Raw genomic sequence first — 18,955 nt, forward strand, 5'->3', positions numbered from 1 at the left:
GTCGAAAGAGGTATTGGATTCAATTTTTTTTGGAATTAGTGTGTGAACAAAATTAGCAGTAGAAAGTTGATTTTTTTTTTTAGAACTTCATTGTCATGACCGGAAAATCCTTAGTATCTGAAATAAAAAACCTTAATAAATTGAATGGATCGAATTATGAGACATAGAACATGAAAATCACGCATATATTGATATATGAAAAGTTGGATCATTTTCTGGAATCGAAACCTGAAGTTGGGGAAAATGCCATCGTAGCAGAAATTAAAGTTGTTGAAAAATGGGCTAAAATGACAAGAGAACCAGAAGTATGATCCTCATGAAGATGGAATACTATCTGATGAAGGTATTTAACAACCGCAAGACGACCAAATCAGTCATGGATGTTGTATAGGCCAAGTATGATGTAACGTCTGAAACTCACACACATCACTTGATAAATAGGTACAATAGTTGTAGGATGGCTAATGGTCAAGATGTTGTGAGTCATGTCATTAAGATGCTTGTTTTGACTCGAAACTTGGCTGATGCTGAATCGCAAGTGTCTACCATCATTAATAGTTTGCCACCTTCTTGGGCAATGAAACAAATTACATTGAGATTCATGGGGGACAACCTCACTCTTGATAAGCTTCCCCATCAATTGCAGTATTATCAAGAGTGCATGGTGGGAAACTCTAAGAATGAACTGCATGTGACCCAGACCAACCCAGTTTTGCCAACACATGAACAAGCTAAATCCTTAGCACATTAGCATCAGCTTCATTCCAACACAACTAGAAAAGATTCAAGGGGAAGGGTAAAATGAAACCTAGGAACATGAAGAGGGTGCCTACTGGGAATTGTTATGTGTGGGAAATTTGGTCATTTCAAGGCTAATTGTCCAGATCCCCATAAGAAAAACACTAATGGAAACCCTGCATCACCTGCAAACCCTCAACGTAAAGAATTCATTGGCACTGTCAAGTGCAATCTTAGAGATGGACAATTTAAGGGATGATGGTTCGATTCTAGTGCAACACATCACATTGCAAGGACCACAGTGGGACAACAAGAGCTAAAGTCTCTCCCATCTGACGACCACAGAATTTATATTGGTAACTGTTCGTACAGTGAAATGCAAGGTGTTGCAGATGATGTCTTAGACCTCGAAAGGGACAATTTTCGTCTGAAGGATGTACCATTTGCTCCCAACTACGTCGGTATCTAATATCTATGCCGGCCCTTGTCAAGAAAGGCCTTGATGTGCGTTTTGTTGGCACCAATGTCACTATTGGATGATACGGTCGCATCTTTGCTTCTAGAAGTTTTATCTTTGAACAAGATTTGTTTTTACTTTCCACTATTAACAATGTTCACAATGTAACCACCAATGTTGAAGGAAATGTATCTGGCTCTTTGGTTTATATTGATTGTGCAAATGTAATTGATTCATATATTTGACATATGAGACTAGGATACCCTGGAATTAAGAAAATGAATCAAATAATTAAATTGGGGTTAGTTTCTAAATTAATTAAAGTTGAATATGATGCATGGGAACATTATTTAACTGGCAAGATGACCAGAAAACCTTTCTCAATGGGATTGAAAGCAAAGGAACTCCTCGCAGTAGTACAATTTGACATTTGTGGGCCGCTCAATGTGAGCACCCATAGTGGTAAGACATACTTTATAACGTTTACTGGTGATTTATCTAAATATGGGTATATTTATTTATTCAGTAGAAAATCAGAAGCATTTGAGCATTTCACACTCTATAGAACTGAAGAGCAAAATCAGTTGGGAAGGAACATTAAGGTTTTAAGAACTAATCATGGCCGAGAGTATAACTTCATTGAGTTTGAGAAATTCTGTGAAAAACATGAAATTATCAAACAGAAGACAATGTCTTTCACATAGCAACAAAATAGGATAGCTGAAAGACAAAATAGAACGCTACTCAATGTAGTACATTGTATGTTATCATATTCTTCTCTCTCCAATAAGTTCTACAAAGAGGCCATTCTTATAGCGAATTATATTATGAACAGAATTCCCACTAAATATGTTGAGTCTACACCCTATGAACTATGGACAGATAGGAAACCTAATTTAGAAAATCTAAGAAAATGGGAATCATTAGCCCAAATACTAATACCTGAGCCATATAGAACAAAGTTAGATTCTAGAACTATCAGATACAAGTTCATAGGATATCCAGAAGGATCAAAGAGATACAAGTTCTATCACCAGAAAAAAAGGGTTATTGAGAGTCGTGGCACGGAGTTTCTAGAGAAACTAGAAGAGGAACCGCCCAAGGAGGATCCAGAACCCCTACATGTCATTTGAAGATGACTATGATTTTGACTCTCAAGATGAACCAAGAATTTTAGATCAAGGAACTCAAGGTCCTGGAAATCAAGTTGATCCTCAAGAACAAAATTTGGAACACTTAGGGTAAGTAGGAGTAAGAGATCCAGAGCACCTCCAGCTTATTTAGACGACTACTACCTTGATCTATGTGAGTCGTCTTGTCAAACAGTTGACATAGATATGGAAGAAGTAGTTGACCCTGTAACCTATATTGAAGCGATAAAATCTCGAGAATCAGGTGAATGACTGAATGCCATTTAGGAGAAAATTGAATTCATCACAAAGGATCAAGTATGAGAGCTATGTGACCTATCAAAAGGTAGAAATGCCAGAGGTTGCAAATGGGTACTCAAGAAAAAGTATAAAATAGATGGATCTGTTGATAAATTCAAGATCTGGCAGTTGCGAAAGGATTTATCTGAAAGGAAGAATAGACTACCAAAAAACTTATTCACCAATAGCAAAATTTGACTCTATAAGGTTAATATTTGCACTTGTCGCACATTTGGACTTAGAATTATTCTAGATGGATGTAAAAATCTCATTTCTAAATGACGAGATTGAAGAAACTATTTATATGCGGCAACCTGAAGGTTTTTAAGTAATGAGCACAAGAGGATAAAGTATGTAGATTTAAAAAGTCATTGTACGTATTAAAGCAGTCTTCACGTCAGTGGTATTTAGTATTTCATCAAACAATCCTTAAATTAGGATTTGTGACTAACAAATTGGATAACTGTGTATATGTCTTGAAAAGTGATAATAGTTTTACTATTCTCAACTTGTATGTTGACGACATATTGTTAGCTGGAAATGACTTGGATATATTGAACATAACCAAATATAAACTTAGTAACGATTTTGAAATGAAGGATATGGGAGAAGCATCCTATATTTTGGGAATTCAAATCTCGAGGGATAGAACACAATGAAGGTTGTGTTAGAGTCAAGAAAAATACTTGCTTTGTATTGAAAATATTCGGAATGCAAAATTGCAATCCCTCATCAAATCCAATTGTGTTGGGAAAGACTTTATCAAAAAGTCAATGTCCTCAAGAAGGACAAAAAAAGTTGAATGTACCTTATGCTTAGGCAGTAGGTAGTTTGATGGACACTATGCTGTATGCACGATCGGATTTGGCCTCTCCAGTCGGTTTGGTAAGTAGATACCAAAGTAATCTGAGCTTTGCCCATTGGGAAGCAATGAAAGGATTATGAAATACATCAAAGAAACTAAACACTTGAAATTGTGTTTTCAAGCAGAAAAGCTTGAGGTCATTAGATACTCTGATACTGAGTTCGTAGGTGATAGAAATGACTTTAAGTTTACCTTTGGTCATGTGTTTGTATTTGGAGGTGTAGCTATTTCTTGGGGCAACAAGAAACAAGGGTGTATTGCAAGATACATAGAGGAACCTGAGTACATTGCTTGTAGTATGACAACTACTCATGCAATTTGGATAAGACGGTTCTTAATGGAATTTAACTGGATCTTGTAAACGATCTAGTAGAAATTTTCTGTAATAATGAGACAACAATAAACCTGATACACAGTGGTGCAAATAGCTCATAGGGAAAACATGTAGAAATACAATATCACTATAAATACTGGGTATTGATAGTTGGAAAGATAACGATTTGAAGAACACTAAATCCATTGCAAACATTTGCGGAGCCCCAAATTTGAAATTCCCATCATCTTGTTACTTGATCTAATAATACATAGGATAAAAAAACTCATGAAAGCCAATGCACGTGATAGATACTCTGCTACCGTAAGAGTTGCTCAACAACTAAATTGTGAATTTTAATGTTGATTTTTTTTTTGGTTGGATTTCTTATATTGTAGATCTCAATAGTCTGACGAAGTAGAACAACCGTCCTTCATGCCATGATGATCTGAATTTTCACCTCGTCAACAACACAACAGACCACTAAGACTGAACTTGGACGACAGTAAATAAGTATAGTTAGTTTACCGCCAACCATGCCCTGCTGTGATTGGTATTTCATTATTTGAATGAGCATAAAATAAGAAGAGGGTGTTTTGATGCTAAAATTGGATATCTCAAAGGCCTATGATAGGCTAGAATGGAGATTCATTAGAGAAATATTTGCATTGCTAGGTTCAATGATCATTGATGTGATCTATCTCCATCTCACCTCCTCAAGCTCTTATGCTATTAAATAGAGGCCAATACATTCTCTACCATAAAACAAACCGGAATAGGGTGTCAAAGCTTAGCTTGAACTGTAAACACGGACTGGATGGAATTAAACTGATCCTTATCGGACTGGTTTTGGGTTGGGGTATGACAAGACCGGCTGAAAATTGGACTGCATCGTATAGACTGATATCTATCCAGACCAAATGAAATCGATAAAGAAAATCATTGTGTATGAGGTTATGAATAGGGAAATTGAATTGTAACAAAGCTTCCATTGATCTCCTTGTTCATTATAAATATTAGTTGGGCAGCTAAATGAATGAATTGAAAGCAGGAATCGGTTGGATTAGGGGGGGAATCAAAGTAACAAGGTCAGCTCTAGATATCACTCATTTATAATTTTTTGACGACGGTGAACATGAAAGATACCTTAATCATGGAATCAAATGTGGAATTATTTGAGAACTTGATAGGCAACAAATAAATTTTGCAAGTGGTTGCCCAGCTCAGCCTGGGGGTGTTGGTACTCCTGAAGTGCAAAGAGAAATCTTGAATATTTTGGTAGTACAATAGAGTCTATGTTTAGAGGGCGAGCCTTGATGCAACTGTAAGGTTGCTCAATTGTGACCAGGTGGTCATGGGTTTGAGTCTATAAATAGCCTCGAGAAAGCAGAGATAAGGCCAACATCTTTTCATCTTCTTGAATTTACATATTCTTTGACTCTTTGCCACTCAACGCACAAGCGAGACCGTAGCACCGCTCTCTCCAAACTCACGACTAAACTCTCTAGTCTCCTAGGTATACAAATGAATTTGTTTCATGTTCGTATCCATTTAGAGGATTCCATATTCGAAAAATTGGTTTCCCAAAACATCAGAATCCCGCTCGAAAAACTAATCAGATGCGGATGCGGATATGGATAGTGCTATATTTGATTTGAATTCGATCCGCTTACATATCTATTGAAACAGCTTACTGAGTATCAAAGAAATCTACTTTCATCACATTAAAAAAAAAAACGATCTACTAAAAATGGTGTGATTACATGATGTATAGAATTAATATATGGCCAAATCCTTGGGTTCCCACATTAGAAAACCATAAAATTCCAGACTATATAGAACCCAATCTCATGTTCAAGTAGTAGCATGTGTGAGAATATAACTCAACTCAGCCTTATCCCAACTAAATGGAATCAGCTAGTTATTGAATATAAAACTCATGCAAACTTTATCCCCACAACATTGTCGATGAGGTAGTCAAGATCAATGTATCCACAACTCCTTTTGATGATAATGTTTTCTGACCAAACAGTAACAGGAAACGAGTATTAAAACAGCAGTCTGATTCCTAGGGGGTGGTTACATGGGAAGGTGAAGCAGTGTTTTGGGGTCCAGTTCATTTCATTGGCCTAAACTATGGAAGCTAAAGGACATCCAAAGTTAGTTTTCTTATTGTGGAAAGTTTCAGATAGGCCATTACTACCAAAATAAGTTTTTCAATCTTAATGGTGCATGTGTTTTATGTTCTTGAACTCTGAGACTTTGTGGCATGTAATCTCATGTCCATTTGCTAAAAGAGTGGCAATTTTCTCCTAAAAGAGTGGTAATTTTCTCTTAAAATGATTTAATAGAACATCCCACCCCAAATGAGGTGTGCAGTCGGCGAGAGCCTGCAACAGTTGAGCTTGACCTTGGGAGCTATTTCCTCTGTAATTTGACATCAGAAATTATATAAAAAAACTTTCGGTCTGTAATTATTCATCAGAACAGAAATACTGTTAACTATGCCCATGTTCTTGCTCAGCATGCAAGAATAAATAAGTACATTGGCTCTTCCCAAATAAATAAATAAATAAAGTACATTGGCTTCATAGCCAATGACTATGATACAACTTTCCTAGTGGTTAAGTAGTATTTTCTTTTTCATCAAAAAGGAAAAAAAATGCATGCTTTTTCCGGTAGTTATAACTGTCGACGTTGGTTCTCCTGTCTCGAGCAGTGACTGCAGAGTCCTTGCTTTAAAGTCAAATAAATACTCTAATTCTTGTGTTTAATATGTTCATTTTCAACCATGAAACAAAAACTCGATCGAAACCTGTCGAAATCATCGAGTTAACTCGATTTTTCAGGTTTCCGAGACTAGTTGAAGGGGAATTTTATAAAATCCTTGAATTCGACCGGATTTTGATGGTTTCAACCATATTTCGATGGTTTCGACACATATGTCCATCGAAACTAGGAGAAACTTTACTCGAAACGTGGACAGACAGGTATTTATACGAAAAACTGCTAGAAACCAGAGCAGACACTTAATTATATCTAATATCATTTATAAAAATGTTTCATTTATTTAAGATATTATTCATAAATAAGTAAATACCCTCTATTTGAATCCAATAAAAATAGTTAAAAAATCAAATTCCAAAAGAAAAAAAAATCAACCCCCAATTCAAGAACAAAAATTGGATTTTCGATAGTAAGTGCAATTTTCAACTTTCTAATGCTGCGATTTTTCTCAAATCTAAAAATTTCATAAATACCAATATGACAAAACATTGCTAAAAACAAAAAATACGGTAAAATATTTTCAGTCAAAGTGATTTTGATAGCATTCACGCACACCAAATTAAGTTTGACCGGTTCATAACTCCTTCAATATAAATCAGATTTAAGCAATCCTGGACTTATTGGAAAACTATCAAAACAAAACTTTCTAACAAATCCAAGATTGCTTAAATCTCACTTATATTGAAGGAATTATGTTCCGGTCAAACCTTATTTGATACCATGTCCAAGAACAATATACAATATTAAACTTGGATCAAAACCACAAGTAATATTTTTAGTGTTCTCTATGTGAAACTAATGCATGGATTGAGTTTAAAATGTCAAAAATAGACAACACAACAAGAACCAGGGCAAAAAACCAACTTCTAGGCCTCGAAACCAAGGTTCGAGTTAGCCTGGAGAAAGTCCCACGTTTCGACCGAGATATGGTTGAAACGGAGATGAACTCGTTTTCTGGCTGATCGAAACCTAGTCGAAACCTGCGTTTTAGAACCTTGTTTCCAACACACTGTAACTTTAGTTCTCAAGATCATGGTTTTGCCTATGTGGAAATAAAGAAGGTTTCTTCGGTAAGAAATAAATAGACAATTATAAAAGAAATATTGACTTCAGAAACTCAATATTCTTGAAAGTCAATTGGCACAGAAGTAACTTTATCTCAATAAAATTATACAAGAGGGTAAAGGCCGATATTACAGAATGATAACCTCATGGAGGACCCTCATTTTTTGTAAAAAAAAAATTGCTTTTTCTTTCTATACTATCTTGAAGAATGATAGGGCTCTGATCTGGCCCAACAATTAAAAACAGGAAAAACCTTTGAAAGAAAAAACAGGAATAAATTACATTACATGGCAGGCCATGAAATTAGTGAATTTGACAAGAAATTTTCCTTTGTTACCTATCTCTGTTTTTCTTTTGAGGGCAAAATGAAGCCCTCAGTTTGGTATCTCTCAAGATCTTAGCATTTCTTAAGATCTGAGCCCTCAGTTCGGTATCTCTCAAGAATCAAGTTACACTTGTTCATCGTACGCCCGTCAAGTAGATTGTGATTCCATAGCTTGATCATAAACAGACTCCAGCACCTGCTGATTACACAAATATGTTAATTTTCCAAGATACATTACCCAAAAAATATTGCAAATTTCAGTGCAATTGAAGTGAACCAAATGATTGATTGTGATGAATGCTCTTACTTGCTAGACACAAGCCATAAATACTAATTTTTTGAAATATAAACAATTACTGTAGTTTTTAAAACATGGCAGTTACTTAGATGTCCTAAGGAACATTTGCCTTTGTCTGGCCATGATAGAACTAATCTTTAACTGGGGCCATACCAAATGTCATGCAGCATCGACATTGACATACTAACATGCATCAACACATCGACAGCAAACAAGAAGTGTGTCTCTTGTTACATGGCCTTTCAATAGAATTACCCCAGAACAAAAGCAAAGCATCCATTATTATGGAACTTGTAAAACCCAACAAAAAATATTCAATATCATGTTACATTGCACTAACACTTTACAACAACAGTTACAATAACTATCAAGTGGTTCCAAGGTGAATATTTAGCCCAGTAAGAACCTCAGCACCACAAACGAGGTTGAAGTTGGGCATTTTTGACATAATAGATCAGCTTTAGACTTCTACATAATAGACAAGTAAAACTGTAAATATTGTAATACCAAAAATCACACAAAAACAACAGTATATCTTTATGTTTAGGGGTTTGGAAGGATGAATCCATAGCTCTCTTTTTTTTTTCTGATAAAATAAATATGATCGGAAAAAAAGACCCCAGTCTCTCAACTACCATAGTTTCTTATTCACCAAGAACACAAAACAGGATGATCTCAATAATGCAAGGATGAAGAAACAACATTTTTATCATTCCCGCTCATCTATGCAGAACCCATAGTTCTCTTGATCCTTGTGCATGCAAAAAGATGCGAACAAGGAGATTGTGGCCAGTATTCATTCCCCCCTCCCCCCATACCCCTTTTATTCTCTGTGTTCTTGCCCTTCCTGGATTATGCTCTTGTGATAACTTGGTTTTATCATCTGACAAAGTTAAACAAATAACATTAGGTTTTGTTTGCAGGGAAAAGATAAATTCATTCATTAATAAAACGTAGAAGACTATCACTTGAGACTGGCCCTGTAAACGGAGAACATCCTATCCACTAAGGCAAAAAAATTTTGATCATTCCCAGCTTTTTCATGTTCTCTAGATATGTATCCAAATTGATTAATAGCTCAGTCATATGTCTGCAAGAGGATGAATAAGGCCATGTTTAAATGAAAATGTAAGCTTAGTGTCAAGCTAGTATCTTTGGGTTGAGATTATAAGTTCAATCCATGCATCTACATCTGACCCTGAATCTATACCTTGTGGTATAAGCATCATTGTATATATGCCACTATGGATAGGTGCTAAGGTATGCACAACATAACTTATTATTAAAAGGAAGAGTAGTGCTACCAAAGAAGAGCAGGCGCTTGGACAAGGTCCTGTCCATGAAGTCTTGAGAATGCCTCACATGCCCATGGAATATGACCATCTGCAAGGATTCTGCCAGCACAATAATATTAAGTTTTCAGAAAGGAAATAAAATTGAAACTAGACAACCATGATTAGGTGGGCAACTAATAAAAATATTGTCTAAAGCAAAGATCATCAACACAAACAGAACCCTTCCTCACATCATAAATAACCTTCCCATTAATTCATCTTCACATACTCTGCTATGTTAGGATTTCTTACATGATATAAATATAGATCTTAGATTTACATGAGAATGTTTTATTAGGATCCAACATAAAAATCTATTTCAATACACATGCAAGTAGTCCTAGTCAATTTTTTTTTCCCTTTCAGAAAGGAAAACAAGAAGGTTTAAACAAAACTAGGGGACACTAGATGGCATACAGATATGGTCATCATACATGTACATTATGTCATTATCTACAATTTATCTTTTCTGAATAACTTACTATTTACTATATTTAACACTCGAACAATCAATTTCATCCCCCTGGTCAAAAGGAAAAAGGGGAATATTTCCCAATTGGCGGAAGGTTTTTGCACAACCCACACAGGAAGAGGTACCTCGGCAGCCCACCAAAATGTGCCACGTGGAGGGATTATATGACAATTTTACCATGGGATAGTCTGGATCAACCACTGGTCAAATTTCAAAGCCTAACTCTATTAAATACCCTAACATTTACTGGGATGCACCCTCTCGGGATTACATGTGTTGGCGTGCAGCCTTTTTGGCAGTCCTGAAGTTTTAGTAGAGCTCTTTATTTTTCTAAGAGGTAAGGTGGAACTTTGATGAAGACACTAATATGATGTGGAACGAGATGACTACTTATATTAAGAATGTAGCTAAAGAAGTAGGTGAATCTAAAGAAAAGCGAAATTCATTTAGAGAAACTTGGTGGTGGGATGATCCAGTTCAAACAACCACTAAGGCTAAGGAATCTAGTTTTTTTAAAACTTGGCAAAAGACTAATGATGATGATATAAAAAAGGTATAAATTTACTATAAATGAAGTTAAGAAGATAGTAGGGAAAGCAAGGACTAAGAAATCTGAAAATCTCTATAACAACTTAGGCACAAAAGGGGGAAAAAGATATCTATATAAAAAAAAAGGGAATGAAGAGATTGAAAAGAGATGGAAAAACTATTTCTACAACTTACTAAATGAAAACAATACAAATAATATTATTTTAGAAGGTTGCAATAACCATCATGAAACCACAAATCTTAGATATATACTGAAAATTATAATGTCTGAAGTAAAGGAAGCTTTAAAAGAAGATGAAAATAGGTAAAGCAGCAGGTCCATATGGTATTCCAATAAAAATATGGAAGAGCTTAGGCATTAATGGAACAATTTGGCTAACTAAGTTGTTTAATAAGATTATGAGCACAAGAAAAATGAAAGAGAAGCATTGTGATTCCGATTTATATAAAGAACGGTGATGTACAAAGTTATAATACCTATAAATGAATAAAATTTATGAGTCATACCATGAAATTATGGAAGAAAGTAATTGAAACCCGCCTGAGACAACTAATATTTTGGTTAACCAATTTTGCCCTAGGATATGGTGGTGGAGCTTAAAAGAAGATACTTTGAAATCATTTACTAATGAAGTGGTTAAACAAGGAAAGTGGGACTTTGAGGGAGACACTAATACGATGTGGAATGAGATGACTACTTTTATTAAGAAGGTTGACAAAGATGTCCTAGGCGAATAGAGAGACTTGGTGGTGGGATGACGAGGTTCAGACAACCATTAAGACTAAGAAAGCTTCTTTTAAGACATGGAAAAGGACTAAGGATGGAAATGATCTACAAAGGTATAATTTGATTCAGATTGAAGGAACTAAAAGAGCAAGGGGCTGGTCTAAAATGACCCTCGGAGAAGTGAGGAAAGACATGCATAGCTTAGGCCTTGTATCAAGTATGGCCTTGTATAGAGCAGATTGGAAGACAAGGATGCATGTAACCTGTAACACTCCGCAAGCAGGCCATGGATATATAGTAATTTAATATACTAAGGTATATTTATATATACTATGGGAAGTATTATATGATTATAAGATGTATTGACATGATACTTCGGCTTGATATTTTTAGGACTAGAGAGACTTAGGTGCTACCATAAATAGATTGAATGTGCGAATTATTGTAACAAACAAGGTGAGGGAATCGTACTTGTATTTCCATACGATGTCCATTGAAATGTTTGTGCATGGCTTTGTGTTTTATCACGTGTAATATAGTGTATCAACATGATATGGATTATTGAATGTTTGACTTGTATGCATGATTAATGAATGTGAGAGAATTGTATGCGTATTGCTATGTGAGGTGTATTGAAATATTTGACATGACACATTTAAAATGATAAGATTATGAGATGAATGATATGATGCTAAGTATATGTTAAGGTATTATATGACAATATGTATGAGTATAAATTTGTGTACAAGAAATATGAGCATATGACTGAGAAATATAAATATTTGTACGAGATATGTGAACAAGAGTACGAATTATGTGAACAAGTGTACAAGATATGTGAATCAAGTGAATGAGATTGATAATAGTAGTACTATGAAAACATGACCTTATGAATACTGCCCCTTTCCAGGCTTCCAGCAAGGGGTTATATACTAGATGAGGTTTCTTATGATCTAAGGAATCAGTAAAATCCTGTATGTAGACGAGCTAAGGACTTGGTAAAATCTTGTATGTGATACGAGATTACGAGTATGTATGAGCCGTGTCAATCCTCTCCTGGGTTAAATTATTAGGGTAAAGAGTTGATTTATTGACACAAGGCCAGGCTAACCTCTTCTATATAGTGCACTACCAGTATTTCACAATATTGGCTAAGACCGGACACTACAGTAAAACATTGTATTTATACACTATTATTGAAGTACATGAGTACTTGTTTGTATTGTATTATGTTTTCCTCACTGAGCTGTTAGCTCATTCTTGTAATAAATCTTTTTTCAGATGATGAGTTCAAAGGAGAGGTGTGCACAGCTCTAGACTCTAAAGGTCGTGAGTGCACGTGGTGCACTAACCTAAGAGACAGGTCATGAAAACGAATGATGTTTGGATAAACAATGTGATAATACAATCTTTTGATGCAATATAACTTTTGATAACTATGCTAAACTTTAGTATTTGCCACCAGTAGATGTATATACAATGTGTAAACCTTAAATCCAACTCCAAGTGTTGTTAAGTCTTTTGCTGTGTATGTATGTGATGTATAGGAGTTGGGTTATTATACAAATATGAATGGTGGTTTCTGACCAATGCCAGTGGGGGCAATACCTTATAACCTGTCTGGGTTTGGTGTCGTTATATAGCCGATCCCATTTAGTTTGGATAAGGCTGAGATGTTGTTGTCGTTGTTGGAATAATGCCTACGACTCAAACTTACCATATGATTCAGGGGTGATATTGAAAAATTGGCCACAAATTTTGAAATTCAACTAATATTCCACACGGAAGATTTTTAGGACTGTTTAGGGAGCCTTTTTGAACGGCCATCTTCTCCCTGCCCTCCTCTTTGTGCATGGTTGACAGCCTAGATTACAGCTAGTTAACCATTTGCATTGGCAATGTTAAAAAGTCAGCCATCAATTGGCTGTCTTGATGTCACCTGATAAAAAAGAAACTCAATAATTTCTTTTAGTGCTGTATGAGAGAACTGTGTTATAGACTTATCAGACAAGCACAGCTTAGAGAAAGAAAGCACTGCTTCGAAGGTGACTTTACATTCCTCACACGCACAAGTGTGACACCTCACGTCCATCTTCCCTTTGGGGCACCCAAGGAGGCAAACAAAATAATATGGAACTTTGGAAAAACAAAATGCAGAAAGAGGACATAAAGTGGTCTAAATTTCTTGCTTACCTTTGTTTCCTTACAAATGAGTTCCAAAGGTGCATGATTCGTTTCTCGTCCTTGGTCACATCCACAAAATCATCAAGCATCTGCCACATATGAAGATTCAGTGAGCTTCAGTATTAAATAGTGAGTTGACTACTATTTGATGCTAAAGCACAGCTCAGAGATGCATAATTATAAGTGCACTATATTACACCTCATTTAGCCTCTAAGCTGACACAATTCACAACAATATCAGGCCAGTCAAAGCACATGGAGATTGCCACTTGCAAGAAGAATATCCACGACAATAAACAGTGGTAGAGATTTGAAAATCACCTCCACAAACAGTAAAAAAATAAGAATTCCTAAAGGGAGAGATGACAGAAAGACAAGCAGTTGAAAGCACACGGATAAGGATTGAAGCCCCCTCCAAGGAATTAAGAATAGATGTCAAGGTGTTGTTCAGGTGCCTTGATTGTCTAGGGGGTTGGGTTGCCTAGACACCATGACAACTATGGGATGATCTGAATAGAGAGAGAGAGAGAGGTGGGGCGGGTACTGCAGTCCGCATCCAAACCATGGGATAATCCTGCGCCTATAATGATTCACGCCTCTATAAATGATTCAGACCACAGTTACCTCGCAAGTATGCACCAGAATGAAGATTCTGATACAAGGAAAGAAAACATAACGGAAAAAGTTTAAGGAATATAACTGGTCCCGCTCAACTATTATCCATACTTGTCAAGGCGACCTAAGGCGGCGGAGGGGTGTCTAAGCGCTTAGGCGACAAGGCGCCCACCTAGGCGACCAAGGCGCCCAAGTGTTATTTTTTATTTTCCCTCTTTTCTAACATTATTTAGTATGCTACAATATGTACTTTATATCATAAAAAGTCAGCATTAAACCACATCAAGTCATAAAAAAATCAATATTAAGCAACATCAAGTCATCAAAAATCAACATTAAGTCACATCAAGTAATCAAAAACCAATATTAAGCCATATAAAGTCATAAAAAATCAACACTGAACTAGAAGACAGTAGAACTGAAGAAGCAAGCTATTGGAAGTTTGAAACAATCAAAACATACATTTGGTTTATACTATTCTTAGAAAATATGATCTTATCAATAAGTAATTAAACTGCTCTCGATTTAGAAAAATGTTTTTGTTCTCTAAGAAGCTTGACTGATCAAATGATATTATTTTTACATAAGACTTTTTGTATTAGATAGAACACAAAATCAGCTTTCAAACAAATCCAAGATTGTTTAAATCTGATTTATATTAAAGGAGTTATGTTCTGGCCAAACCTTATTTGGTGTGAGCGAATGTTATCAAAATCGCTCTGACTGAAATATTTTTTTAGATATCAGAACAAATGAATCGTATTTTGGGTTTTTAGCAATGTTTTACCATATTAAGATTTATGAAATTTTTAGATTTGAGAAAAACCCCAGCATTAGAAAGTTGAAAATTTCACCTACCCTAAAAAATCCATTTTTTGTTCTTGAACTGGGGGTTGACATTTTATCCTTTTGGAATTTGAATTTTTAACAATTTTATTGGATTCAAATAGGGGGGTGTTTGCTTATTTATGAATAATATCTTAAGTAAATGAAATAACAAAAATATAAAAACATTTATGATGTTTGGCATAATAAGTGTCATAAGTGCCACAACCTGGTCTAATACCATTTAAACCAGTGCAAGGCGCCCTGCACTAAGGCGACTAGGTCCTTACAGATCCGCCAAGACACCTAGGCGGTGCCTTGACAACTATGTTATTATCATAATGTTCTCCAAAATGGTAAATTTCTGAGGCATCTATACTCATAAGCTAACATGGCCAACCCATAGGCAGGGGTATTGCATAGAACAGCCTGAGCGAACTGCATGGAGCTAGTCATCCATTAAAAGGTGCAAGCCTTTGCACCATTCATATAAACACTCACTTGTAACTTGTAATAGAACAGGATGCTAGGATGGTTTCATCATTCCTCACTGTCTTAAGCACAAGTAGGAAGGGAATCAGTTGACCACTTGTTCCTCTTATTCTATTGCAAGAAAGATTGTAGTAACATTTGCTGATGTATTTCATATAGATTGGGTTTTTTTCCATGGAAGTGAAAGAGTCGGTTCGGAAATGGCATTATGACCTGTTGAAGGATGACCCGGACCCGGATACACTAGAGTGTCCAGGTTCATTATGCACATTTTGCACATGTGATTATGCTAGGATTTTATTTCCATTAATTGTGAGATTGTGCAATCATACCATATTTGTAATATTCTCAAGATTATAAATAAAGTGGTGGCCTCTGTCTCATTGATAAGCCAATCTATTCTCTCCTATTCTCTCATCTCAACTTGGTATCAGAGCATAAAACCCTAAATATTTTTTTTTTGGTTTTTCTTTTCACCACCGCCGCTAGTAGCTCAACACCACCGACCTCGAGGCTCTCTGACCTCTTTTTGTCAAACATGGTTGACTTAACATGTGCCCATGTATGCCGTACCGTGTGTGACAGTCACTACATCCATTGACCCCCGCTGCCACTTACACTGCCACCACTGTTCGGCTCCAATGGCCGCTCCATAACTGCCATTCCAACTCCCTGTCGAACCACACCAGGGGCGTTCTGCCCCGTCGCTGCTACCAGGGGCTTTCCGCTCCCTGCCGTTGCTCTCTAGGGGCTTTTTCACCCCATGCTACTGCTCTGCAGGGGCCTCTCACCCTCCTCTGCTGCTGCTCCAAGGGCTTCCTGGCCCAGTCGCTCAAGCCCAGGGCTTCTTCCCCAGCCCGCAGCCTCTCTACAGGCCTCCTCCAGCATCTTTTGGACTCTCCATGGCCCTTTGTTTGGCCTGAGCATGCTTCTGCCGCCCTCTCTAGACCTCAGCTGGTCTTTCTGCACTTCTTAAACCATCAGCTGTTGTGTGCTTGGTATTTTTTTGCCACAAGGCTGTTGGCCTTCTTTTGTGAGGACCACAGTTCTTTCAACCTTAGTATATTTATTTTAGGTCTTTAATGGAGGGTTCTAGCACATCTTTTGCTACTGGGAGCGGTGATTTGAGTCACCCTATTGCTCCTCACCATCGTCCCACTCTCCAACCTGGACCTACTAAGTTGAATGGAACAAATTACCTTGCTTGGTCTCGTGCATGCCTCCTTACCATTCGTGGTAATCATTTTTGAAATATATTAATGGTGACACGCCTATGCCCACTGAAACTCCAGCTAAGGATAACTGATTAGCTAACGATGCCCTGATCATGTCGTTCATTTTGAACTCCATGGAATCATCCATTAGTTTCAGTCTTGTCTTCCTCAATTCAGCCAAGGAGCTATGGGTTGCTGCGAAACACACTTATGGTCAAGGCACTAACTAGGGGTGCAAGTTTGGCCCTGTCGGCCCAAATTTGCCTTGGCCCGCCTGAGCCCGAACAGGGCCTGGGCTAAGATACCTGGCCCTGAGGGCGGGTTAAGGCTGGAAATTTCTGGCCTTGAGTCAAGGTCGGTTCGGGCTAGGGTTGAGGCCTAGGGCTGAGCCCGGCCCGGCCCAACCCAACCCGACCCTGTTTTCAGTTATACTATGAAATATATACTGATATACTATATATATTATAAACTTTAAATGTCACACATATTTTGTTATATAATATATTATATATGAAGATAGTAAGTAATACAATATTTTATTATATCCATTATTTTACGTAAAATTGATAACTTTCTCCCCGATCCAGCCCAACTCAGTCCAGTCCATGAATCTCTCCCTTCCCCCACTCTATGACCAGAGCTAAATAGGAACAGCCATGATCAGGGCCAATTAGGATCAGCCCGGCCCGACCCCACCCCGAGGGTGGGTCAGGGTTTGATTTTCCAGGCCCTGAGTCAAGGTCGAGTGCCTGGGCCTAGCTAAAGGGACTCAGGGTTGGGCTGGGGTTTTAAAAAACCCGACCCAACCCGACCTTGTTACAGCCCTACCAGCAACTATGCCCAAATACATGAAATTCGTCGTCAAGCTTAGGAAACTAAATAGAAGGATCCCTCTGTGTCTGCCTATTATTCTGCCCTGACGATATTATGACAAAAATTGAATTTCTATCATTTTGTTACTATGAATAGCCCAGTTGATGCTGCTACCTTTGCCAAGGAATGTGAAATGGAACGAGTTTATGCTTTCCTCACTGGCTTTAATCTAGAGTACGATCAGATACGCATTCAAGTTCTCAACAGGAGTACCTTTCCTGCTCTCCTTGAAGCCTATAATATGATTCAGCATGAGGATCACCGACGTTCTGTCATGCCTCCTACTGCACCTCCTCGGTTTGCTCTTGTTACTATACCATAGATTTCTTTACCTATGGACAGTGCTGATTCGGTCAGTAAGGCTCGTTCTACTCGTCCTCCAGTACAATGTGACTACTGTGGCCGCCCTCGTCACACTAAAGAGACTTGCTGGAAATTACATGGCCGTCCCAAGGGGGTTGGAAGGGAGGGAAAGCTGGTTATGCTCGTCCTCAGGCTCAGGCTCTCTTGACTGAAACTCTTGAGGTCCTTACTGGTACTTCATCTATGTTTGCAGAACAACTTGTGACTCAGCTCCAACGTATGGTGACCCAACTTGGTTTTCCCTCTTCTACCATGGCTTCCTCTCCATCCCCTGCTTCCTATTTAGTCTAGTCAGGTATTTTTCTTGTGTCTTCTCAAACTGATTCTTTGTGGCTAATCGATTCTAGAGCATCGGATCATATGACCAGCTCCTCAGACTTGTTTGCCCCTTGTAACCCTTGTTTGGGCAAAGACAAGGTCCAAGTCGCTGATGGTTCACTTTTTGCTATTTCTGGTAAAGGGTCTATCTCCTGCACTCCAAGTATTTCTTTACCTTCTATATTACATGTTCCCAATCTTTGTACCAACTTGCTTTCCATTCACCGTCTTACTATTGATCTTAACTGTTCTGTTCACTTCTTTTCCTCTCACTGAGTTTTTCATTGGATATGGTAGAGTGCAGGATGGTCTTTACTACTTGGAACTAGGACTTACTGCTGCTCCCTCTCCAGTTTCAGCTCATATTACCCACGAAGACAGTGCTCTCAGACAGCTCCATCACTGGCATCATCGTCTGTGAACTTGCTAAGCATACTCGATCCTCATATTTTTCTAGTGATTTGATTCCTTTCACTATGGGTCCTCAAATTGTTGCTCGGAGTGGGTTTCGATGGTTTATCACTTTCATTGATAACTGACTGTACTAGATTAACCTGGGTCTATCTTCTTTGGTCCAAATCCGAAGCTTTCTCTGGTTTCCAATCTTTCCACAGGATGATCCAAACTCAATTCAATGCCCAGGTTAAAGTTCTCTGCAGTGACAATGCGACATAATACATTGATGGTTCTTTTCTTCAGTATCTTGACACC

General features: G+C 37.4%; 1 protein-coding gene across 1 annotated transcript in view; it reads right to left on the reverse strand.

The window, feature by feature from the left end:
• Positions 1-7,696: 7,696 nt before the first annotated feature.
• The window catches only part of LOC122663070 (polycomb group protein EMBRYONIC FLOWER 2-like), a 92,678-nt gene continuing 81,419 nt past the window's right edge, over positions 7,697-18,955 (reverse strand). The window contains exons 18-20 of the mRNA XM_043858777.1: positions 13,554-13,633; positions 9,583-9,672; positions 7,697-8,176 (exon numbers count right to left, since the gene is read on the reverse strand). Coding sequence (XP_043714712.1) covers positions 8,053-8,176; positions 9,583-9,672; positions 13,554-13,633 — 294 coding nt within the window. The 3' untranslated portion in view covers positions 7,697-8,052. The remainder of the gene's footprint in view (positions 8,177-9,582; positions 9,673-13,553; positions 13,634-18,955) is intronic.

This window comes from Telopea speciosissima, chromosome 5, assembly GCF_018873765.1.
Source record: "Telopea speciosissima isolate NSW1024214 ecotype Mountain lineage chromosome 5, Tspe_v1, whole genome shotgun sequence".
Taxonomy (NCBI): domain Eukaryota; kingdom Viridiplantae; phylum Streptophyta; class Magnoliopsida; order Proteales; family Proteaceae; genus Telopea; species Telopea speciosissima.